The 24,876-nt window shown below is 37.1% G+C and overlaps 1 protein-coding gene across 2 annotated transcripts in view; it reads left to right on the forward strand.

Moving 5' to 3' along the window:
• The window catches only part of pld2 (phospholipase D2), a 31,974-nt gene that overhangs the window by 942 nt on the left and 6,156 nt on the right, over nucleotides 1-24,876 (forward strand). Inside the window, exons 2-21 of one of the 2 annotated variants that reach the window (XM_028466726.1) lie at nucleotides 7,078-7,235; nucleotides 7,324-7,451; nucleotides 9,490-9,632; nucleotides 9,721-9,814; nucleotides 10,924-10,989; nucleotides 11,065-11,123; nucleotides 11,198-11,443; nucleotides 14,149-14,292; nucleotides 14,461-14,544; nucleotides 15,867-15,945; nucleotides 16,018-16,128; nucleotides 16,877-17,089; nucleotides 17,736-17,874; nucleotides 18,238-18,356; nucleotides 19,274-19,387; nucleotides 20,882-20,986; nucleotides 22,149-22,237; nucleotides 22,320-22,433; nucleotides 24,009-24,055; nucleotides 24,264-24,398. In XM_028466726.1, the coding sequence (XP_028322527.1) occupies nucleotides 7,100-7,235; nucleotides 7,324-7,451; nucleotides 9,490-9,632; nucleotides 9,721-9,814; nucleotides 10,924-10,989; nucleotides 11,065-11,123; nucleotides 11,198-11,443; nucleotides 14,149-14,292; nucleotides 14,461-14,544; nucleotides 15,867-15,945; nucleotides 16,018-16,128; nucleotides 16,877-17,089; nucleotides 17,736-17,874; nucleotides 18,238-18,356; nucleotides 19,274-19,387; nucleotides 20,882-20,986; nucleotides 22,149-22,237; nucleotides 22,320-22,433; nucleotides 24,009-24,055; nucleotides 24,264-24,398 (2,365 nt within the window). In that variant the 5' untranslated portion in view covers nucleotides 7,078-7,099. Of the gene's footprint in view, nucleotides 1-7,077; nucleotides 7,236-7,323; nucleotides 7,452-9,489; nucleotides 9,633-9,720; nucleotides 9,815-10,923; nucleotides 10,990-11,064; nucleotides 11,124-11,197; nucleotides 11,444-14,148; nucleotides 14,293-14,460; nucleotides 14,545-15,866; nucleotides 15,946-16,017; nucleotides 16,129-16,876; nucleotides 17,090-17,735; nucleotides 17,875-18,237; nucleotides 18,357-19,273; nucleotides 19,388-20,881; nucleotides 20,987-22,148; nucleotides 22,238-22,319; nucleotides 22,434-24,008; nucleotides 24,056-24,137; nucleotides 24,399-24,876 lie in introns of those variants that run through there. The other variant, XM_028466727.1, reaches the window with a different exon arrangement.

A 24,876-nucleotide genomic window follows, 5' to 3' on the forward strand; every position in this document is an offset into this window, starting at 1 on the left:
TCCTTATTTAATTACCAGGTTTTTTTTACATAATTTTTAATTCAGTTTTTTCATTTAGTGTTTCTTCTTTTCTTTTAGGGTTAGTTTTTCTGATTCTCAATCGTTACATTTCACCTAAAGCTGGAAAAAAAATACGTTGGATGTTTTAACATTTAAATTGCAAATTAAAATCTTTTTTTTTTTTTTTTCTCAACTAAAAGCTCTGTTGTGTTTCACTTTTGATGTCTATCAATGGTTTGAATTTCCATTGATCTGATTGGATCGTTGCTTTACCCAGGAGTTCTCAACCTTCGGGTTGGGACCCCATTTGTGGTCCTGAGACGCTGGGAGGAGTCGCCAGATGCCTTTAAGAAACTAGGAATATTTATTTTTTTAACAATTTCAGCCCATTTTTGATTATTTTTTTTTTAACATTTTTCTACAACTACACTAAACTTACCATATTTCAACCTATTTTCATCACTTTTTCTTGCCATTATTTTGCTTTTTTTTTTTAATGTTTTTTTGCTACATTTCACATTTTTTTCACCACTTTCCAGACATGTTCAGCACTTATAAACCCTTTCCACCACTTTTACACCTAATGTCACATATGTTGACCCATTATTGTCACTTTAAACCTCTTTTCACCATATTTCAGGATTATTACCAGATTCACTATTTGTCATGGTAATTGTTTCTGTGCACCAGAGCAGTAATGGAGTTCAAATTCACATATGTCGAGATTAAAGTTGAAATCTCGAGAATAAAGTGAAAACTTTGAAAGTAATGTTGAGATTAAAGTCAGGATGTCGAAATTAAAGTGGAAATGTCTAGATTTAAGTTGAAATTTTGAAAATAAAGTTGAAATATAATGTTGAGATTAAATATCATCCATCCATCCATTTTCTTCCGCTTTTATCCGGGGCCGGGTCGCGAAGGCAGCAGTCTCAGCAGAGATGCCCAGACCTCCTATTCCATGCACACCTCCTCCAGCCGTTCTGGGGGAACCCTGAGGCGACACCAGGCCAGCTCAGAGACATAGTCCCTCCAGCGTGTCCTGGGCCTTCCACGAGGCCTCTTCCCAATAGGACAGGCCTGAAACACCTCCCGAGGGAGGCGACCAGGAGGCATCCGAAAATGATGCCCGAGCCACCTCAGCTGCTCCTTTCGACGTGAAGGAGCAGCGACTCTACTCCAAGCTCCTCCCGGGTGACTGAGCTTCTCACCCTATCTCGAAGGGTGCGCCCAGCCACCCTGCGAGGGAAACTCATTTCGGCCGTCTGTATCCACGATCTTGTCCTTTCGGTCATTACCCAAATCTCATGACCATAGGTGAGGGTAGGAACGTAGATCGATCGGTAAATTAAGACCTTTGCCACCCGACTCAGCTCCCTCTTCACCACAACAGTCCGATACGGCGACCGCATCACTGCTGACGCCGCACCGATCCGTCTATCGATCTCAAGGAAAAGTAAATTAATTTAGTTTAAGCTCACTTAATGCTTGGATCATATACTTTATATTTATACCTGGAAGTGTAAACTAGGGCTCTTTAATGTTGAAAATGTTTTTTTTCCTGCTATAATCTCTGGGCCCTGGATTAATGAGTTTAACACCCCTGTGTTAAACAAACTAAACACTGTTTCTGTAACCATGTTCATTATTGGACTTAAATAACAGAGACACTGTCTCCACTATCAGCTGGAGATTATCTCTTTTTTTTAATCAGATAAAAACACAATCATCAATAAATCTCAGATAATTAGCTTGGAAAAAAGACATTTCCACTCTGAAGTTAGTTTTGATCTCTACTGTAAACACTGATTTACATTGTTGGTAAAGTTAGGTGCATTGCATTGTGGGATGTGGAGGGTGCATGAGTGTTTGTGTTCACACAAGTGTTTGTGTGCGCACGAGTGTTATTGTTTGTGTGCACACATGAGTGTTTATGTGCGCGCACGAGTGTTAGTGCGCGCATAAGTGTTTGTGTGTGCACACGAGTATTTGTATGTGTGCGCACGTACGAGTGTTGTTTGTGTGCGCGCACGAGTTTGTGTATGTGTGCACGAGTATTTGGTTGTGTGCGCACAAATGTTTGTGTGTGTTAGTGCGTGAGAGACAATTTTATTCCAGTTTAAATAACTTTATAGATAAACTGGGAAAAAAAATCTGATTCATTGATTAATCCATGAATTTATTGACCGATGAATCGTTAGTTGTAGCTCTACTTTCCAGCAGCTTTAAGTCTGAACTCTGCAGGACTGTCATGTTCAAACTTGACCCTCCGTGTGTTTGTGGACAGTGCTTTGTGTGTCTGCAGACAGACGTGTTGGAACAGGAAGTGAGGGCTCGTCTCCAAACGTCTCTCACTGAACTAAGAGCAAATGATACACATTGTTTAGATCTGCTTAATCATTAAGACTTCCTTTCTCTGGGATTAAAGGGTTAAAACTAATCCCTCCAAACCATTAGTGGACGACACAGTGAAACGTTACGACTTCAGTGAAAGTAAAGATGGAGTGATGTCATATCACTGTCATCATTCTGTGGCAAATACACAAGAAATCACAGTAAAAACACTTCTTAAAGAAACTTTTCTGCTTTTCATTCTTTGTCAAATTCTCAAATCAGATGTTTTTACAGGATGCTAAACTAACAAATCTGATTAATATGAGTATATTGTCATTAAATTCATATTTAAACACAGAAACAGAGATCACGTGAGATTTGATGTCTAGACGTTAGCTACACATGCTAACGCTAGCGTTAGCCCATCTGTTTTACAGTGAGAAATATGGAGGAAATGTGACATTATAATCTTAATACATTTAATTTAAAGAGAAACTTTACAGTTTTTTGTTCACATATTTTATTTATTTAAAAAAAAAGAGTGCATTGTTCTTTTTTTAATGTATTTATGTATTAAATTTTTTATTTATGTTTTTATTTCTTTATTTAAGTAGGGACAGTACATATTAATGAACATTCAAAAAAATGTAAATATGCCAGATTGTAGCCAACGGCTAATTTCCATCTGTTGTCCGTGGACAGGCTGATGCATTAAAATGTTACACTTAACAATGAGACATGAGGAGACACCAAACAATATATAAAAGGATTACATACAGGACACAGAACATAGGGATCATAAAATACAGTAACTTTTCATGTAAATGGAACACTAGGACCAGAACAACTACACTAAAGAGAATAGACAGGATGCTGTAGGAGTCACTTCCACATAGTCAGGGTTGGTCAATCACAGGAGTGCATACAATACATTTACATTATCATAATCATTTATTTAAAGTGCCACTGTGCATTGCAAATAGCCCTCAATTGCCTTTTTATAAAATAATAAAAGTATATATATTTAAAGTGCTATAGTGCATTACACACAGCCCTAATATGCATTATAAAAATATTAATTTTCTATCACTCTTATGGTCACAAGTCTGGGTTGATCTGAGCCACTCCTTTAAATGACTTTTAAAAGTGTTAAAGCTGTGGTTTGTAAACTGTTCCACTGAACGCTGCCTTTGTAGGACAGGACGTTTTGACCAAAGGTAGTTTTTCTCACAGGCACCTGACAGTCACCCCTGCTTGTGGTCCACGAGGCAGTTGTTCTGTATTTAATGTAATTATTAAGAGGCGGTGGAGCCAACCCATGTAAGCTCTTATAAATAAGACTTACATTTTTGAATTTGATGAAGTTTTCAAAGCTCAGTAGATTATACTTTGAAAGAATACTGGTGGTATGTAAATGTTCTTTTGTGAAGAATTTTCAAAGCTTTTTTTATAAAACCTCTCAATTGGTTTTAGAATTGTTACACCTGTCAGAGACCAGCTGGTTATACAGTAGCTTACATGGGAAACATCATAGCAGCTTGATCAGTCATTGACCTTCTTATTTGGCTAAAGTTAGACACTGTATTTAATTATTCTTATCATTTTGACATTTTTTTTAAACATTGTATTTAAATTATTTAAAAAAAGAAAACAACTTGTTTCTTTTTTAAATTTTGTTTTTGATTTATTTATGAAAAATAAAACACTGTTTCTTTTCTATTTATTTATAATATTTTTTATTTTTATTTAAAAAAAAGAAACACTTTTCCTTTTTTATTTATTTTATTTATTTGTTTTTTTTTTGTTCAGAAACATATGGGTGAGGGTTTAGTGTCACAAATATATTTGATCTATTTCAGAAGGTAAAGTCATATTGCCTCATATTATGTCAGATTTTGAGCGAGAATTGATATTTCATTCTCTCTGTCCACCATTTACGGAAAAAAAATGTGTGTAAATGTGAGATATTTTCCCAAAACATCAGATTGGAATTCCTGCTTGATTTTGTTCTTTGGGGGAAAAAAACAGGAAGTGAATTTCCATCTGTTTTTTGTGATAACAGAAAATCGGAGGCTTTACATAAGAAACAGAGACGTTAGCTTAGCCTGAATAAATGTGTTAAATAACCAAACTATAGGGTGATAATGATATATATATATATATATATATATATATAGTAGTTTTCTACGTGCTGATAGCAGATAAATGTGACACATGAGAAGTGTGGGACACACCAACCAGGGAAGGAAACGGCTGTGAATGAGAGCTTTTGTGTTGTTGTGATTGAATGAACCGGCGTTACCTAGGCAACAGGAGCAGCCTCTGAAAGGAAGGCTGAGAGAAGAAGAGAACCAACCTGACTGTCAGTCTTCCTCATAAACAGTGGAGGGTGTGCACGAAAAACTCAAATTAAAAAGGTGAAAATAATGAACATTATCCAAGTTTTTCATTCAACAGACTCTAAACAAGTCAGTCAGTAGGGCTGTACATGTCACGATACATCCCAATACCAATCAATATACAATATATACATTGTGATAAATGTGGCTATCAATTATTACAAATGTCACCTTTACAAGTACAAAAAGCCTTTTTATCACTGCTGGTTGAGAACCTGCTCATACTTGTCACTGACGAGGCTTTACGTGCACTACACGCTCACACAGAGCGCACGAGGACAAACCGTCACGCTCTGAAAACGTTTGAGAAACATATCAACACGGAAACTTAGTCCTGTTTTATACACACACACTTATTAAGACGTACTTTAAGTCATTTTTATAGTCGATTCACTTATTTATGTGTATTTTTACATTTTATTGCCTGTTTTTTGGTTCATTGTCTGTTGTCTTTTTGTGTATTTTTCTTTAATTTTGTATGTGCTTTTGAATAATTTTGGTATTTTCATTGTCATTTTGTAAATATTTCTGTTATTTTTGTGTATGTTTAGTAGTCTTGTCTGTTTAATGGTTTATTTCTGTTATTTTATATCTGGTGTTTTCTTTGTGTATTTTTCTGTAATTTTGCATGTGTTTATGAATAATTTGTTTATTTTATTTTGTTTGTTTTTTGGTTATTTTGGGGTATTTCTGTTGTCATTTAGTGTGTCTTTGTGTGTATATTTCTTATTCTTATAGTAGTTTTGCTTCCTGTTGTCCATGTCTGCTGTAGATTGTTAAATGTGCTGATGTTGGAAAACCAAATCCACGAGGAGTTCACTAGTGATGACTCAGGAACACATTTTACACACATTCCTCTGGATTAGCACACATGCTAATTGCTTTGTTGTTTTAACCTGAATTCCAATCAGTGGAATGAAAACATGATTTATAAAGTGGTTTGTTTGCTTTGTCTCAAACTTATTCAACCAGTTCCTTTAGTCGTTCTAAAATAAACTCTCAGTGATTTCTAGTTCATTCTTTGCTCTGTGTGAACGGTGGATGGTTCAGGTGTAGCTGTGGGGGCGGGGACACACACACACACACGGTCAATGTGCTACAATGTGAAATGTGAAAGCTCCAGTGAACATGAAAGCCCTAAGAAAACACACACAGTAGAGGAATGAATGGGGGGTTCACATGCAGTGTTTCACAGTGGTAAGCATGTTTGAAACCTGTTTAATGGGCTGTGATGTCACATCTGATCAGAGAAAGACAATGAAACTATTGTTAATCTATATCATGTGTTTAGTTTTTTTTATTACTTTGAGGTGTAAATCACACGTTTCACCACAAAACAATATTCTTTGGACAACCGTTCAATATTTGCAGATGCCCGAAAATCTGCTACGATTCCATTTAGTTACGATTCAGGGGCCTTTGATCAATTTAAGACTATTATAATAAACTTTTCCCATATTTTGTTTGTTTTTTGTACTGTAATGTGTGCACTTGTATTTAATTAACAGTCTTTTACTGGATTATTAATTCAGTTTCTTCTTTGTTTAGTGTTTCTTCTTTTCATTTGTAATATTTCTCCAGCCTCTGTAACAAAGTCGTTTCCCTCTGGGATCAATAAAGTTTTTCTGATTCTGAATCAGTTACATTTCATCTAAAGCTGGAAAAAAATACGTTGGATGTTTTAACAATTAAATTGCAAATTAAAAAATAGATTTTTTTTTTTTTTCAACAAAAAGCTTTGTTGTGTTTCACTGTTGATGTCGATCAATGGTTTGAATTTCCATTGATCTGATTGGATCGTTGCTTAACCCAGGAGTTCTCAACTTTCGGGTTGGGACCCCATTTGTGGTCCTGAGACACTGGGAGGAGTCACCAGATGCTTTTAAGAAACTAGGAATATATATTTTTTAACAGTTTGACTACATCAAACTTACCATTTTTTAACCTATTTTCATCACTTTTTCTTGCCATATTTTTGCTCCTTTTAATGTATTTTTGCTACATTTCTCCCATTTCTGACACTTCTACATCACATTTTATTTACTTTTCTACATGTTCAGCACTTATAAACCCTTTCTACCACTTTTACACCTAATGTCACATATGTTGATCCATTATTGTCACTTTTAACCTTTTTTCACTATATTTCATGATTATTTTGGCCAATTTAACCACATTTACGATTTATCATACCCATTATTTACCCCCCCCCACACACACACACTTTCTGCTACTTTTAACTTACTTTTTTGTGTCCGTTTTTGCCTCTAATTTACAACTTTTAACCAATTACAGTTTTTTCCCACCCTCCTCGTCCTTCATGATGTAACTCTTTCTGTCCTCACAGACACTTTGACCTTTGAACTGTGATGATGGCGAGTCCACAGGACCAGATCGAGCCTGCGTTCGAGCGTTCAGATGCTCAGAAACTGAGCAGGAGACGTTTCTCACACGACATCCACGACCTGAGTCCAGACGAGCTGGACGGGCTGATGTCGAGTAACGGTAGAGTTAAACACACACACATAGAACAATGAGGGGGCGTGGCCTGCTCAGTGATAACTGTGTGTGTTTAACGTGTTCTGGAACACAGATGGCCGTCCTTTCCTCGTGGTGCATCATCTTCCTGAAATCAAAGAGATGGGCGTTCCTTACCTGATGCCTGGTACTCCCATCACCTGCAGAGTGGACAACACAGAGAAATACACAACTCGCTCTAAAGTACGCATTTATTCTTTATAAAACATTCACGCATGTTTACAACTAGGGTTGGGCATCGTTTGGATAATAACGATTCCGATTCTCAATTTTGATTCCTGTTCCAAACGATTCTTGATTCTGATTCTTTGAGTTGTGCAGGTCAACAAGTCACAGGTTTCACAGGATATTTTTTTCATTTGAAAAAGCTTTTACACAGGCCATTTTTATTCATTCACTTAGTTGATACAGTTTAATTTGGTTGCTGTACTGTAACTAGGGTATTCATTACAAAGGTCCCCAACGGACTCAGAATTAAGTTTAATTTGGAATTAAATTAGCTTTAGGAATTAAGTGTTTTTAAAGTCAGTTTAAAGAGGAATTAACTTTTATTCCGTTTAAAGAGGAATTAAAGCTCCCACGTAAACATGGCCACTGTCTGTAGAGCCGAGGTAGTAGCCCCTCCCCTGGTACGGTGAGACGGCTGCAGCAGAGGTCTGCAGCCAGGAATTTATCAGGGCAAAATTAAAGCGTTTAACTTCTTGAATAAGTCTACATTCTGTGTGAACTCATCCTTTAGTAACTCCGTAAGTTGATCATTTAAACCGTAGAAGCGGCGCTTTCTGTGATATGGCCACAGATCACAGATCAACCCTCTCTCCCCGTCACTGGGTACACACACACACACACACACACACACACACTGTTCCCTGGTCGTCATGTCACTGGAGCGATGAAAGTGAGGGAGTGACCAAAAAGTGCCACTATGTTCAAGCGAGTCATCACATTCGATCAAAGCGAGTCATCACATTCGGTGTGAACGCACCTTTATACAAACACAGCATAAACAAACGGAGCAAGCAGGGCGGAGTAATACAAACCGCAGAAACAAAGTAGTGCGGGCATTTAGGAACCGAAACAAAATGATCAAAATTCAAACAACTTTGTAACGGTTCCGGAACCGGTTCCAAAAAGATGCCCAACCCTATTTACAACTTCGTCATACAAAACCTGTTTAAATGCTTGATGATGCTCAGGCTGACTCCTCCTCCTGTGACGGCTTTGAACGTTTCAGCCAGCAGCGTTTGTGTTTATGCACACAACACCAGACACTAGTGTGCACACGTAGAAGCATATTTATCTCCCATTTTATATGCTTTTGTTGTTTTTTTTAAAATGAATTTTTTAGTTTTATAAATTAAATGCCGGTATTCATTTTTGTGCATTTGTTGTTTTGTGTGTTTTTGGAGTCATTTTTGTGTATTTTTGCTGTTTGAAATATTTTGTTTATACCAGCCATGCGTTGCCTGATCCCGTTAGATCTCGGAAGCTAAGCAGGTCTGGGCCTGGTTAGTAGTTGGATGGGAGACCACTGAGAATTCCAGGTGCCACAGTGGGTGGCAGTCACCCAGTGGTATCTGTCATTGTACCCTTGGGCAAGGCACTTCACCTACATTGCCTAGTATGAATGTAGTGTGTGAGTGAGTGTTGGTGGTGGTCGGAGGGGCCGATGGCGCACTATGGCAGCCTCGCTTCTGTCAGTCTGCCCCAGGGCAGCTGTGGCTACAATAGTAGTTTACCACCACTAAGTGTGGAGTGAAAGAATAATGCCTTAATTCTATAAAGCGACTTTGAGTGTCTATGATAAAGCGCTATATAAAACTGATGCATTATTATTATTATTATGCTAATATTATAATATTTTGTGTGCATGTATTTTTATGTACAGTTTGTTGTCATTTTGTGTATTTCTGTTCTATTTCCCTTCAAATGTATTGTAGGATTTTACAAATACTTTCAACAATAAGTGACTTCAGAGTAACCTTTAAAATATATTGTTGGTCCTCTCTCTCTCTCTCTCTCTCTCTCTCTCTCTCTCTCTCTCTCTCTCTCTCTCTCTCTCCTCTCTCTCTCTCTTATCTCTCTCTCGCTCTCTCTCTCTCTCCTACTATCTCTCTCTATCATCTCTCTCACTCTCTCTCTCCTCTCTCTCTCTCTCTCTCTCTCTCTCTCTCTCTCTCTCTCTCTCTCTCTCTCTCTCTCTGTGTGTGTGTGTGTGCAGGTCAGAGTAGGGACGCTGTACACTGTGCGACTGACACATGGTCACTTCCATTGGACGGTAAAGAGGAAGTACAAGCATTTCCAGGAGCTGCATCGAGACCTTAACAAACACAAGATGATGATTCATTTACTGCCTCTGGGAAGGTCTGTGTTCAAATCCCTCGTTTCCTCATGTGATGGTTTTGTTTTGATTTGAATATTGAAATATGTGTGTGTGTGCGTCCGTGTGAAGGTATGCTAAGGACAGGAACATGTTGAGAACCATGGCGGAGGAAATGCCCAACCTGCACGGGACGGAACGGACCAGAAGAACCTCCAGTAAAATGGTGCTAAACTAAGCCTTTACGTACATGCAGCTTTGCTTTTGTATATTTCTATATTTATTTTGTTTATTTGTGTTGTTTTATTTACTTTTCTAGTCACTATCTGTGTTTGTGAAGCAAGTTTGTGCAGTTTTGTTGTCATTTTGTAAAATATTTGGTTATTTTTGTATGTTTTTAGTTATCTTGTGCAACTTTTGGTGAATATTTTTCATTCTATGTAGTAATTTTAGTGTATTTGTGTCATCCTTTGTGTGTATTTTTTTTGTGCATTTTTGTTATTTTGTAAAATCTTATTTGTGTGTATTTTTAGTTTTGTGCAACTTTTGGTTCATTTTGTGTAATTTTCTGTAATTTCTTATGTGCTTTTGAGTCGATTTGGTAATTTTTTGTCAGGTTTTCTTTTATTTATGTGTATTTTTAGTCGTCTCATCTGTTTTTTGGTTCATTTTGTGTGTTTCTGTTGTCATTCATTTATTTTTGTGTATTTTTTTGTACTTTTCTTTGTGTTTCCGTTTTCATTTGATACTTTTGTTTTTTTTGTGTGTCTTTAGTCGTCTTGACTGTTTTGTTTGGTAAAATTTCTGTTGTTTTATGTCTTTTGTGTTATTTTCTGTTTTTATTTGATACATTTTTGTTATTTTTGTGTAATTTTAGTCATGTCATTTGTTTTTGGTTCATTTTTTTTCTGTTGTCATTTTATTTATTTTTGTGTCATCTCTGTCATCTCTGTTGTCTTATTGTATATGTTTCTGTAATTTTTGTGTAATTTTAGTCATTTTGTCTTTTTGGGATATTTCTATTGTCATTTTATGTTTTATTATTTTAAGTGCTTTTCAGTCATTTTTGTGTTTCTGTTTTCATTTGATGTTTTTTTGGTTTTTTTTGTGTATTTTTAGTTGTTTTGTCTGGTTTTTTTTAGTAATATTGTGTATATTAAGACAAATTATATAAGACAAATTCCTTGTACTGTCCTTAAAACTGTACATGGCCATTAAAAACATTTCTGATTCTGATTCTGATATTTCCTATTGTTAAAGTCATGTCTGCTGTCGATTGTAAAATGTGCTGATGTTGGAGAACCAAATAAAGTGAGACTTTTCCTCCTAATGCAGAAATACCTTGAGGAGTATCTGAACAGCCTCCTGGAGAACATGTTCTGTAGGAACGACCACAGTATGGTAAACAACACTATAACACACACAGATGATGATGATGTGTGACCTAACAACAATGATGTCACTTCCTTTTCTCAGCTGGAGTTCCTGTCTGTCGGTGCTCTGTCCTTCATCACTGACCTTGGACCCAAAGGCCTGTAAGTCTCAGCCTGAGGGTGTTGGGGGGGGGGGGGGGGGGTCCTGAAGCTTCATTAAGTGTTGTGTTACTTAGGGAAGGACCAATCATCAAGAGGTCTGGGGGCCATCGTATCCAGGGCCTGAACTGTATTGGCCACCATCGGCTGTGTTTCCGCTGGTCTCGTCGCTGGCTGGTGGTGAAGGATTCCTTCCTGATGTACATGAACAGAGACAACGGCAGCATTAACTTTGTTCTGCTGTTTGACCCCGAGTTTAAAGTCAAAGTGGGCCGAGCCCACACCGACACCACCTACGGAGTCTGCATAGAGAACTTTGGACGGTACGTACATATGTGTGTGTGTGTGTGTGTGTGTCGGGGTCAATTACAATTACATCTTCAACTAGGCAAGACCTGTATTCTCAAGGTGAATGTGTATTTGGCAAATGAAAAATGACAACCTATATCTGGATTTGTTGACAAGTGATATAATGCAGGAAAAACAGAAGACTGACCATGACCTTGAGTCAAGGTCACACATTGAAAAGGAAATGTTGTTCAACGGTACCAGTCTGAGCTCTGGATCTGAATTTGTGGCCAAGTTATAGGCAAAAAGTTTTTTTTTTTTTTTTCTTTTTTTTTTTTTTTTTTGGGGATGATATGAACTTTGACCCCTACTGATCTTTTTACTGGTAGGTCGTACAGCTTCAGTCCAACGAAATAAAATACTCCACTTGTGATGAGCTTCTCATAAATGTAAGCATTGACCTTGTACTATTAATATTGGTAGAGATATGGAAAATTTAGTTTTTTGACACGACCTTGACCTTGACATTTTGGCTCCAAAAAAGGTCGACTGTACATCCTTGACATTGTCTCTATGAGATGACATACGTGTGTCATTAGTGCTGTATTGATAGAGTAGGAGGAGTTACAGGATAACGGAGTTGCAGAAGAAAAATAATAAGAACATCTGTGTTCAATTACAACTCAATTATGATTATAGTGTCCAGTATTTTATTATATTTCCCCTGTAAGTCAATTACAATCACGTTCTCAATGCTAAAGTTCAAATTCAATTACTGACCCTTTAATACAGTGTTTCTCAAATGGGGTTGCGTGTACCCTTAGGGTTACGCTATGGCACTACAGGGGGTACTTAAGAGAGAAAGAGTAGAAAATGAACAAATAAATTCAAGAAAAATATGGGGATTTTTAAATGTGTATTTTTTAGTTAAATTTGATTATCATAATGATAAAAAAAATGATCTTAATTAGAGCAGGGACTGAAAATACAAGGGTCAGTCTCGGTCCCACACAAGGTGGAAGATAACCAGAAATTATAAAAAGTATAGATATAAAGCTATTTGGGCGCACGGTGGATTAGTGGTTAGCACGTCCGCCTCACAGCAAGAAGGTCCTGGGTTCAAGCCCTGGGGTGGACACTTGGGTCCTTTCTGTGTGGAGTTTGCATGTTCTCCCCGCGCTGCGTGGGTTTCCTCCGGGTCCTCTGGCTTCCTCCCACAATCCAAAAACATGACTGTAAGGTTGATTGGAGTCTCTAAATTGCCCATAGGAGTGAATGAGTGAGTGGTTGTCTGTCTGTGTTGCCCTGTGATGGACTGGCGCCCTGTCCAGGGTGTACCCCCGCCCAGCGCCCCATGAGAGCCGGAGATTGGCACCGGCAGACCCCCGCGACCCTGATAAACGGGAATAATATGTGTGTTATCACTTATTAATTCCATCTTTATGATCTACTGTTCATTTTTTCACAGAATTCTGATCAAAATGTTGTATTCATGTTCAGAAATAAGAGAAAGGGGGTACGTGAGCCAAAAAAGTTTGAGAAGCAGTGCTTTAATAGATAATCCTCATAAAACATAACTTTCCTCTTGTGTTAGCTTTCTGTTAGCATGTCTAATGCTAACGGGTCAGTTTGACCCATGTTCTAAATCAGCTGTAAAATACACTAATAAATATTATTTATCATTTAAGTAGTTTCTCATCTCTTGGTTTCCTTGTTAGGCTTCATAATGAATGAAAATATTGGTATTAATATTTTAGATGTGGGCGTCTGAGCCTTTTTTATACCTGGCTACTGTACTCAAAACGTCCTCACTTTGTTCTTCTTGTTGTTGTGTACATTAGTTAAAATCACTACTCAATTTTTATTAACATTTATAACATTGTACAATACAATAACATCTATCACACCTTATAAATTCATGCCAATTTACAGATATTCAAGAGTATTGCACAAATAATTAGACAAAAAAAAGATATATATATATATATATACCAGAACATAAAAAAACACACATACATACTATGCTCATCTTTTTAGGAAAGTAAATCTTTTCTGAAGTTTCAGAGAATAGGTCATTTTTTCCATCTGATAAATTTCTCTTACTTTCTCGATCCAATTATAATAAGTACGGTAGGTGGGTCAGACTGCAGACATTTAATGGTGATACGTTTGAGTGCTGCTGTCGGCAAAATTCTTAGCAGATGTTTTGACACGTTCCGCGTGCCCTGCCGTAGTTTACCAGAACTTATTCTGTCATTATACCCATAGATTTAAAATAATGTAAATAGTGATCAGAATGATCCTCAAGTGAAGTGACAGGTAGTGAGAAAAACTTGATATGAAACATAATTTATTAAACGTTAACTACATATGTGTAAGATATAGAACTGTAACATTGTTCCCCAGGTTTACATTTAACTACATTTACAGTTTCATGCTAAGTACAATTACAAAGTCAATTTTCTGATCTCGTTTACAATCCCATTATGATTTCAACAGCAACGGATTTTTTAAATTATAATTGACCTCAAACCTAGGGTTGTGTGTGTGTGTGTGTGTGTGTGTGTGTGTGTGTGTGTGTGTGTGTGTGTGTGTGTGTGTGTGTGTGTGTGTGTGTGTGTGTGTGTGTGTGTGTGTGTGTGTGTGTGTGTGTGTGTGTGTGTGTGTGTGTGTGTGTGTGTGTGTGTGTGTGTGTGTGTGTGTGTGTGTGTGTGTGTGTGTGTGTGCTCTCCATCATCAGGAGTTTAATAATCAAGTGCAGCAGCTACAGACAGACTCTCTGGTGGAGTCATGAAATCAACCGTCTGGCAGAATCCTGTGATTTTCTTAAAGTGCAGCGCTTTGAGGGATTTGCTCCACCCCGGGACGACACACTCACTAAATGGTCAGAGTGTGTGAGAGTGTGTGAGAGTGTGTGAGAGTGTGTGAGAGTGTGTGAGAGTGTGTGAGAGTGTGTGAGTGTGTGTGAGTGTGTGTGTGTGTGTGTGTGAGTGAGAGCATTAGCAGTAACTCCTGTTTAACACCCAACCTTTGTGTTTATTCTGACCCACAGGTATGTGAATGGAAGTGGATACTTTGCAGACCTCGCAGACGCTCTGGAACAAGCCAAGGAGGAGATTTTCATCACTGACTGGTGGTAAGGTTGGATTTAAAGACACAGTGTAGGCCTCATCAATCAATACATCTAAGATCATTTCATCAAAACATAAGGTATAAAAAGTTGTATTTGCTGCTGGTTTGGTGCATTGTGGGATGTGGAGTCCTGTAGACCAGGGGTTCTCAACCTTGGGGTCGGGACCACGTCTGGGGTTGCAAGATTCAAGAAACCTAGAACATTTTTTGAACAATTTGAGTCTATTTTTGCTTATTTTTACCCTTTTTCTGCAACTACACCAAACTATCTATTTTCATCACTTTTTCTTGCCATATTTTTGCTCCTTTTAATGTATTTTTGCTACATTACTCCCATTTCTGACACTTCTGCATCACATTTCAATAGGAGTGTGACAATATCTCCATACGGTGATATATCGCCATATATCGATTATGCTCCCGCTAAGTATCGATTTTTTTTCTAAATTTTTTAAAATAATTCATTTTTTTTAATTTATTTATTTATTTATTTTTTTCCAAAACCTTTTCTTGTTTTTTTCACTAAAATGTGCAGGTACGTCTTCACAGAAATGTTGTCACTGTTTGTTAAAGGAACCAATATATTGTTTACTGTAATATTTCACTATAATGATGTCACTGGTAAGAAAGACCTTATTTATTGTTTACATAAAACACTTCGTTTACATTGGTATATTGACACTTATTTACAGAAATGTTGCACTAAAATAGTGTCACTGTTCATAGGACACTTTTTCAATTTATTGTCTTTCAGAGATAAGATTAAAAATTGTATTTTTTCACTCAATTTTTTTTTTCTTGTTATGTCATTTTGTCAGATTATCGTAGATTGATTTCTGACCAATATATTGACAATTGCAGTATCGTCATATCGTGAGATAATCGTTATCGTGAGCTTTGTATTGTGTATCGTATCGTGAGGCACCCAGAGGTTCCCACCCCTACATTTAATGCCTTTTCTGCACATTTTTTCCACTTTCCAGACATGTTTAGCCTTTATAAACCCTTTCCACCACTTTTCCACCTAATGTTACATATAGTATGTTGACCCATTATTGTCAGTTTTAACCTATTTTCACCATATTTAATGCCCATTATTTGCCAGTTTAAACTAATTGTTCCAATAATGACACTTTAAAACCTTTTTCCCACTTTTTCTGTCCGTTTTTTTCTCACTCTAATTTGCAACTTTTTACCAATTTCTGTGGTTTTTAAAATCCCATTTCATCCATGAGGCCTAAATGATGTCTGTATTCATGCCTCCTGCAGCTTTAACCCTTTAGCTTTTGTTATAAAGTGTGTTTTCAAAGTGTTTCCCTCCTACAGGCTCAGTCCTGAGGTGTTCCTGAAGAGGCCAGCTACTGATAACTACTGGCGTCTGGATCATATCCTCCATCGTAAAGCTGTAAGAACGTCGTCTGATTGCTCTCATTCTTTAATGTGTCCGGCACGTTTCTCATTAGTCTATTTCCTGCAGGAACAAGGAGTTAAAATCTGCATTCTGCTCTACAAAGAGGTGGAGTTTGCTCTGGGTATCAACAGTGAACACAGCAAGAAGACTCTGATGAACATGCACCCAAATATTAAGGTCTGTCAAACGTATTCTAGTTCAGGGGTTGAATATGAAGCAGGTTAATCAACATTTCATCATGATTCTACCCTAGTTAGCAGAGAGAAAACCCATTAAAGAATAAAGAATTATTCTAAAATTTAAAAAAAATAACTGAACAATTTGAACTCCTAAAGCCTGAAAACACAAAGTATAGCAAGAAAATTCTCATTTTTTTGGAACTGAAATGTTTCACTTTCTACTGAAATCCCAAAAATACATTAAAAAGTCCATAAAATATAACATACAGTATATTTTTTATTTTTAAGAGAAAAAGTAAATAATTGAATCTAAATTAGTTGAGTATTTTCAGTGCTTGCCCTACCAATTAATGGTTGTCAAAAAATGTAATTTGATTATTTTAATCAGGGATAAAAAAGTGACAATAATGTGACATTAGGTGTAAAAGTGGTGGAAAGTGTTTATAAGTGCTGAACATGTCTGGAAAGTGGAAAAAATGTGCAGAAAAGACATTAAAATGTGATGTAGAAGTGTCAGAAATGTAGCAAAAATGCTTTAAAAGGTGCAAAAATATGGCAAGAAAAAGTGATTACATATTTAAACCTATTTTAAAGTTTGGTGTAGTAGAAAAAGAATAAATAAAACTAGCTAAAATGGGCTTAAATTGTTCAGAAAATATTCTTAGTTTCTTGAATCTGGAAACCCCAGATGTAATCCTGAGCCCAAGGTTGAGAACCACTGACTAGAGAATGTCCTGCTCCTACAGGTGATGCGACACCCTGACCACGTGTCCTCGGTGGTCTTCCTGTGGGCCCACCATGAGAAAATGGTGGCCATAGACCAAAGCGTGGCCTTCGTTGGAGGTCTTGATCTGGCGTTTGGGAGGTGGGACGACAGCCTGTACCGCCTCACTGATCTGGGATCAGCAGAAAACACCAACAACATGACTCAGCACAATGAGAAGAAAGACGAAACAGATGTGAGAATCACTTCCTGTTTGGGTGATGAGTTCTTCTTTAGGTTTGGGCTCAATTATAATTGTAATAGCGTAATTGATCATATCTGTTGCTGTTGTAATCATAAATGAATTGTAATTGAGTTTAGAGCTGCAACGGACAATTATTTTTAAAATCAATTAATCGGTCAATGAATGAATCAGTGAATCAGATAAAAAAATAAAAAATCTATAAAGCACGTTTAAACCCTGCTTAAACTGATTAAACTGAAATAAAAGTGTCTCTCACGCACAAATGCTCGCGTGCACACACAAAAGCTTGTGCGCGAAATTGAGGGGTACACTGACAGAAATAAGGCTCAGACGCCCACATTATAAATAATAATACCAATGTTGTCATTGATCAGGAAGCCTAACAAGGTTACCAATAAATGAGAAACTAATTAGATGATAGATAATATTTATTAAGTGTATTTTACAGCTGATTTAAGACATGGGTCAAACTGACCCATTAGCATTACAGATGCTAACACAAGAGGAAGTATGTGTTATTTATTAAAGGCTCAGTAATTGGTATTAAATGAATTTGAAGTATAATAATTGAGAATGTAATTGTAATTGATATTCAGTGGAAAAATAACAGTTGTAATTGTAAAATATAATTCTCCAGGGTGACGGTGTGGCTGAGGACTCCAACCCATCAGATCAGAACCCATTGGATCTGAGAACCAACACCAAACTGTGGCTGGGTAAAGATTACAGTAACTTCATCAGGAAGGACTGGGTTCAGCTGGACCGACCATTTGAAGGTGTGTTATTATTATTATTATTATTATTATTATTATTATCAGACATCACTTTGTCACAGGCCCCGAACGAATGCAACACTCAGGCCCCAAACGCAACGCAACACTCAGGCCCTGAACGCAACACAACACTCAGGCCCCGAACGCAACGCAACGCAACACTCAGGCCCCGAACGCAACACAACACGCAGGCCCCGAACGAACGCAACACGCAGGCCCCGAACGCAACACAACACGCAGGCCCCGAACGCAACACAACACGCAGGCCCCGAACGCAACACAACACGCAGGCCCCGAACGCAACACAACACTCAGGCCCCGAACGCAACACGGAAGAATGATCGGATGTTTGTAAATATTTCTCAGATAACATCGATCGCACTCTGGTTCCTCGGATGCCGTGGCGCGATCTGTCGGCGGCCATGCACGGCAAAGCTGCCAGAGACGTAGCTCGTCACTTCATCCAGCGCTGGAACTACACAAAGGTCAGAGTTCAACACACGTGCACACTCACAAACGTGCACACATCTGTTATAAAACTAGAACACACAATGACTGGGAAGAACTGCTGCCAAACTTTTACTTTGAAAGGAACTTTTTATCACCTTCCTCCTGCACATAAAACTCCTCATTTAAACTCTACATCAGGGATGGACAAGTTTTATCATAAACATGTGATTGTATCTGATTAGAAGGTCACATGATCAACATTCATATCAGCATTAGAATAATGACCAATCAGAACATTAACACAGGAAACTACAAAGACGGCTTTTTTCTGTTTTTGTGGTCGTTTCGTGGGTTTTTCTTTGCATGTTTTTCGATTCATTTTGTGTATATTTTGCTGTTTTGTGTGTTTTTGGAATCTTTTTGAATATCTAGAGTCACTTGCTGTATTTTTTTTGTCATTTAGTGTGTTTGTGTCTCTGTAAGTAATTTTCTGCATTTTTGTTTCCAATTTGTCTTTTTTTGGAATCATTTTGTTGCCTTTTGTGTGTTTTAGGAGTTGTTTTGTATATTTTTCAACTCACATTGTGTGTGTGTCATTCTTTTGGAGTCATTTATATATTTTTCTGACTTTTTTTGCACGCTTTTCGTTTTGTGTTTTTGAAATTAATTTAGTGATATTTTTTAAATACTTTTTGTTTTGTTTTGTGTTTTTTGAAGTCCTTTTTTTGTTTGTTTTTCTATCATTTAGTCTTTTTGTGCATTCTTCAGTAAACATTAGACTGAGTTATGTTTATGGGTTTATGAACCTGAATATAATTACATTGGTTTTAATGTCAACAAAACACATGTAAACACATTGTTTTAACTCATTTTTCTGTCTGTTTTGTTGACAGAAAAGTAGCTTTGCATGTTGCATTTGATGTTTTTTTGTTTATTTTTTCGTCTCCTTCAGATTTTCAAAATAAAGTACAAGGATGACTTCTACCCATACCTTCTTCCTAAGTCTCACAGCACGACTGACTCACTGTCCTTCACTGTACCTGGCTCCAAGACAGCCAGAGTTCAGGTATTCACAGCGCGCACACACACACACACACACACACACACACACATGAATAATTTGAGAGTTTACAGGAAACAATCTTCATCTCTCTCATGAATCCATTTATTGGCCTCTTACGTCCAATAATAATCTGCAGATTGTTTCCATTTCCATTAAAGCTTTTTTATCGTGAGAGGAGAAATGTTTCTAATGTTTGATATTTGATGTCTTTACAACAAAGGGACTCTGTTGTGGCTCTTCAGCATCCTGTGCTTTTTATTTTCTGTGACAGATGGTGCAAACAGAGTTAATCTGGTAGAACAAAATGTCTTCCTACATATTTCTCTTGTTCAAATAAACGAGAGAAAATAATTCTCTGCCAAGGAAATAAAAAGCACTGAGGAGGAAACAATGCTCCAGATTATTCCAAACACCAGCAAATACAGTCATTTTATACAGATACTAATATTTATAGATCATTTTTGTCAATCATTAATGAGTGGATTTGCAGGTTTATTCATTTATAAACTACAGCCACAACTAACGATTATTTTTATAATCAATTAATCAGTCAATAAAGTAAAAAACAGTTTATCTATAAATCACATTTAAACCCTGCTTAAGCTGATTAAACTGAAATAGTAGTGTCTGTCACGCACACACAAACACTTGTGGTGTGCGCACTCAAACACTCTGCGTGCACACACACAAACACTCTGCGTGCACAAACAAACACTCTGCGTGCACAAACAAACACTCTGCGTGCACACACAAACTCTGCGTGAACACACACAAACTCTGCGTGCGCACACACAAACACTCTGCGTGCGCACACACAAACACTCGTGGCGTGCGCACACACAAACACTCTGCGTGCACAAACAAACACTCTGCGTGCACACACAAACACTCTGCGTGCACACACACAAACACTCTGCGTGCACAAACAAACACTCTGCGTGCACAAACAAACACTCTGCGTGCACACACAAACTCTGCGTGAACACACACAAACTCTGCGTGCGCACACACAAACACTCTGCGTGCGCACACACAAACACTCGTGGCGTGCGCACACACAAACACTCTGCGTGCACAAACAAACACTCTGCGTGCACACACAAACACTCTGCGTGCACACACACAAACTCTGCGTGCACACACACAAACACTCTGCGTGCACACACACAAACACTCTGCGTGCGCACACACAAACACTCGTGGCGTGCGCACGCACAAACACTCTGCATGCACACACAAACACTCGTGTGCTCACAAACACTCGTGTGCTCACAAACACTCGTGGTGCGCTCACACAAACTCTGCAGGTGAATCAAAAATTTCTGCATCACGTCAGTGACCATAAATCGCACGATGCAACAAATTGATCATGAAATCTGTTGCTGACACTTTTAATAGTCGACTTTTATCGATATTATTGATTCATTGTTGCAGCCTTATTATCAATGAAATGTTGGATTTAAAGGTCACTGGATTGATGACGTGGATGTTTTCCAGATCCTACGTTCTGCTGATCGCTGGTCCACCGGTACCTGTGAGAACTCCATCCTCAACGCCTACATTCACGTAATTGAGAACAGTCAACATTACATTTACATCGAGGTAATCCTTTACTTCTCTGTGTGTTGTCTGCTTTCTTTATTTATTATTATGATCAAAAACATGTGATTGTATTTAATCTGAGGGTCACATGATCAACATTCATGTTAGCATTAATAAAATGACCAATCAGAGCATTAACACAGTTTGTGTTTTTTTGTTTATTTTTGGATTCAATTTTTTGTTTTTTTTTCTTCTTTTCCAATTATATATATATATATTTTTTTATTAATAATGATGATAATAATTAGAATAATTATTGTTATTGTTAGTTTTTTTATTATTATTGTTCTTAATCGTCTCGTATGTTTTTTAGAGTAATTTAATGTATTTTTGTTATATATATTTATTGTATTTTTCTGGAATTATTTTTGGTTTCTTTTACATCTTTTTGTGTACTTTTGTAAATGTGTCTGTTATTTCTTGTGTATTTTTTGTCATCTTGCGCGTGTTTTGTTTATTTTTGTGTATTTCTGTTGGTTTTTTTTGTTTTTTGTGTACTTTTAGTGTCATTTTGCACATTTTTGTGTGTATTGCATCCTGTTTTGTTTTTTTTGTTTGTTAATTTTGTGTATTTCCTTTGTCATTTATTTCATATATTTGTATATATAAAACATACATATATATATATTGTTGTCCTTTTTGTGTTTTTCCTGTAATTTTGTATGTTTGATTAATTTTGTGTATTTTAGTTTAGCTGTTTTTTGGTTAATGTTTTGTATTCTTTGGTCAGTTTATATATGTTTCATATATTCATGTTGTCCTTCTGTGTATATTTCTGTGTTTTTATGTTTTTTGAGTCACTTTGTTTGTTTACTTTAAAGCTGAACAACATTAAATATTAAATACTTGGCCGCCTGTGGCCCATGTCTGGTTTAATCAACCTACAGAATTTAATAAACGAGGGTGATTGATTCTCAACATCCTACATTTTATTATCTATAACTATTATAGATAATCATCACAAAGTGTGTTCTATGGTTTTAAAAATGGACCATTTTACTCGTAACTCTGCAGATTTATTGTGTGTGATTGAGAGATTTTGAGCTGAAAGTGTGTGTTTTTGTCCATGATGAGTGTGAGAGGAGCCAAAGCCTGGTTCTGCTGGTTCTTTGTGTCCCACTGAGCTCACACAGAGCCACCATCTGCTCCTCTCTGCTCTCAGAACCAGTTCTTCATCAGCTGTGCCGACGCCAAGACTGTCTACAACGGGATCGGAGACGCCATCGTTAATAGAATCCTTCGTGCACACAGGTCAGGAATCCTGAGACTAGCATTAGATCCACATCTGATCATTGGATATGAACAGGAAACGTTCTTTTCCTGCTGGTTTCAGGGAGCAGAAGAAGTTCAGAGTGTTTGTGGTGATTCCTCTACTTCCTGGATTTGAGGGAGACATCAGTGCAGGAGGTGGAAACGCCATTCAAGCCATTCTGCACTTCACCTACAGGTGAAAGATCATTAATATCTCCACAATCACAGGGAAACCTCACAGCTGCTGCTACGGGAATCTTTTCAAACTAAATCAAAGATCATTTACTCAGGATCAAAAAAATATAAAAGGTTGACATTTCTGCTTAAACTGTCAAAGTCAAGATGTTTTTGCTCCACTGTTGGAGAATACTGGGAACAAAACACACAAAATGCCAGAAAAATACACAAAAGGATAACAAAAAACACACAAAAAAAAAACATTTTCATCACTTTTTGATGCTATATTTTTGCTCCTTTTAATGCATTTTTGCGATATTACTCCCATTGTTGACACTTCATCACATTTCAATACAAAATAAAGGTCCCAGAGAGCGGGGACCCCCACTGTAGCTGAAGGTGGTTGAACACAGACATGAACATTGAAGAACAGTCATGTGGAGACAGGACCATCTATAAGGGAGAATAAAGGGGAGAGATTTTTGGGGTCCATCCATAAAGTCAGTAAAATGATAGTCTATTGTTCTATGAATCTGTGATAACCACATTTATTTATTCATCTGAATAATATCCACTGTTATCCAGGAACGTTTATTATTATTATTATAGTCATCTTAAAGATGGAAATCCTGGTTTTAATCACAAATAAAATGGGTTCAAAGTGACCAGAAAAGGTGGTGAAATGGGATTTTAAAAACCACAGAAATTGGTTAAGAGTTGCACATTGTGGGTCATGGAATTTAAAATTGTAGGTAAAGTTAGTTTAAACTGGTAAATAATGGGCATGACAAATCATGAATGTGGTTAAATTGGCAAAAATAATCATGAAATAGGACGAAATGAGCCTAAAACTGACAATAATGGGTCAATATATGTGACATTAGGTGGAAACGTGGTGGAAAGGGTTTATAAGTGCTGAACATGTGCAGAACAGACATTGAAATGTGATGTAAAAGTGTCAGAAATGGGAGTAATGTAGCAAAAATGCATTAAAAGGAGCAAAAATATGGCAAGTTTGGTGTAGTTGGAGGAAAATGGTAACAATGAGCTTAAAATGTTAAAAAAAATTCCTAGTTTCTTGAAGGCATCTAGTGACCTTCTACCAATGTCTCACGACCCCAAGGTTGAGAACCTCTGCTGCAGATGGATGCATAGAAGTGTTTTTACTTCATTGTTACTGTGATTGTTCTCCAGACAATTTATTTTTGTTCTAGTTTGTTCTCACTGATCTCACCTCACGACACCTTTATTGTTTTACTGCAACTTTCAATAAAATGTGTTGGAAAGTCACTTTGTCAGTGGTTTTTTTTGGGAGCAAACTCAAGAAATCACAGTAATAATGAAGTTAAAACCAGTCTACAGGACTTTACATCCCACAATGCAATGCACCAAACTTTACCAACGATGTCAATGAGTCATCTTTTTTCAGCCCTTCAGCGTTCTAGTTTAGTTTCTCTTGTGTTTTCATTGGTAGTTTAACATATTAGTGTCATGTGTTTGAATTTTCTAAGTATTCCAGTGACTTTTAAACCACACAGTGTTTCTATTGTCTGTGTATTAATGACTAAAAGCTCATGTGATTTTAACGTTTTAGGACGATCTGTCGAGGCGAACGCTCCATCCTCTCTCGTCTCAGTGAAGGTAAATCCTCTTACTGTTTCTAACTCTACTCTGTCTGTTTTCCTCTCTAATGTCTGTCTCTTTGTTTCCTTTGAATCTGAAGCGTCTGGTGCTGGGTGTCCGTCCTCCATCTTCATCCTCTACTGTTTTTCCACATCAGTCCAAACACCTTCAGATGAGTCTGTGGTGCTTTAGTTACTGTGATTAATGTGTGTGTGTGTGTTCCCAGTAAAGGACCAGTGGACAGAGTACATCACTATCTGTGGTCTGAGGACACACTCCCAGCTCTCTCAGACTCTGGTCACTGAGCTGATCTACGTCCACAGCAAGACGCTGATTTCTGACGATCGCTGCTACATAATTGGTTGGTTTAGTTACTAATGTCATCTGACAATATGTCTCTTATCTTTTCTGGGATTCATTTTTTCATTTACACATTGAAAACTTTCACATTAGCACTGTGATATGGTGGCAACCCTCTGCCACTGAACAAATACACAATATAACTCCAAAAACACACAACTGAAATATACACTGTTTACGCCCCAGGCAAAAAAAATACACAAAATGACTGAAAAGACACCCAAAAAATACAAAATGACTCTAAAAACACAACAAAATATACATTAACTAACTAAAAATACACAAAATGACTTAAAAACACACAACAAAAATGTACAAAATGACAAAAAATACACAAAACAATTGTAGAAATGCAAAATAAATATACAAAATGACAAAAAATACAAAATATGACTTAAAACACACACAGAATACACAAAACATAGAGTACACCTTTATTGATACCCAGAAGGGAAATAAACATACAAAAAGAGAATAAA

The sequence above is a fragment of the Gouania willdenowi genome, chromosome 14 (genome assembly GCF_900634775.1).
Source record: "Gouania willdenowi chromosome 14, fGouWil2.1, whole genome shotgun sequence".
NCBI classification, from domain to species: domain Eukaryota; kingdom Metazoa; phylum Chordata; class Actinopteri; order Blenniiformes; family Gobiesocidae; genus Gouania; species Gouania willdenowi.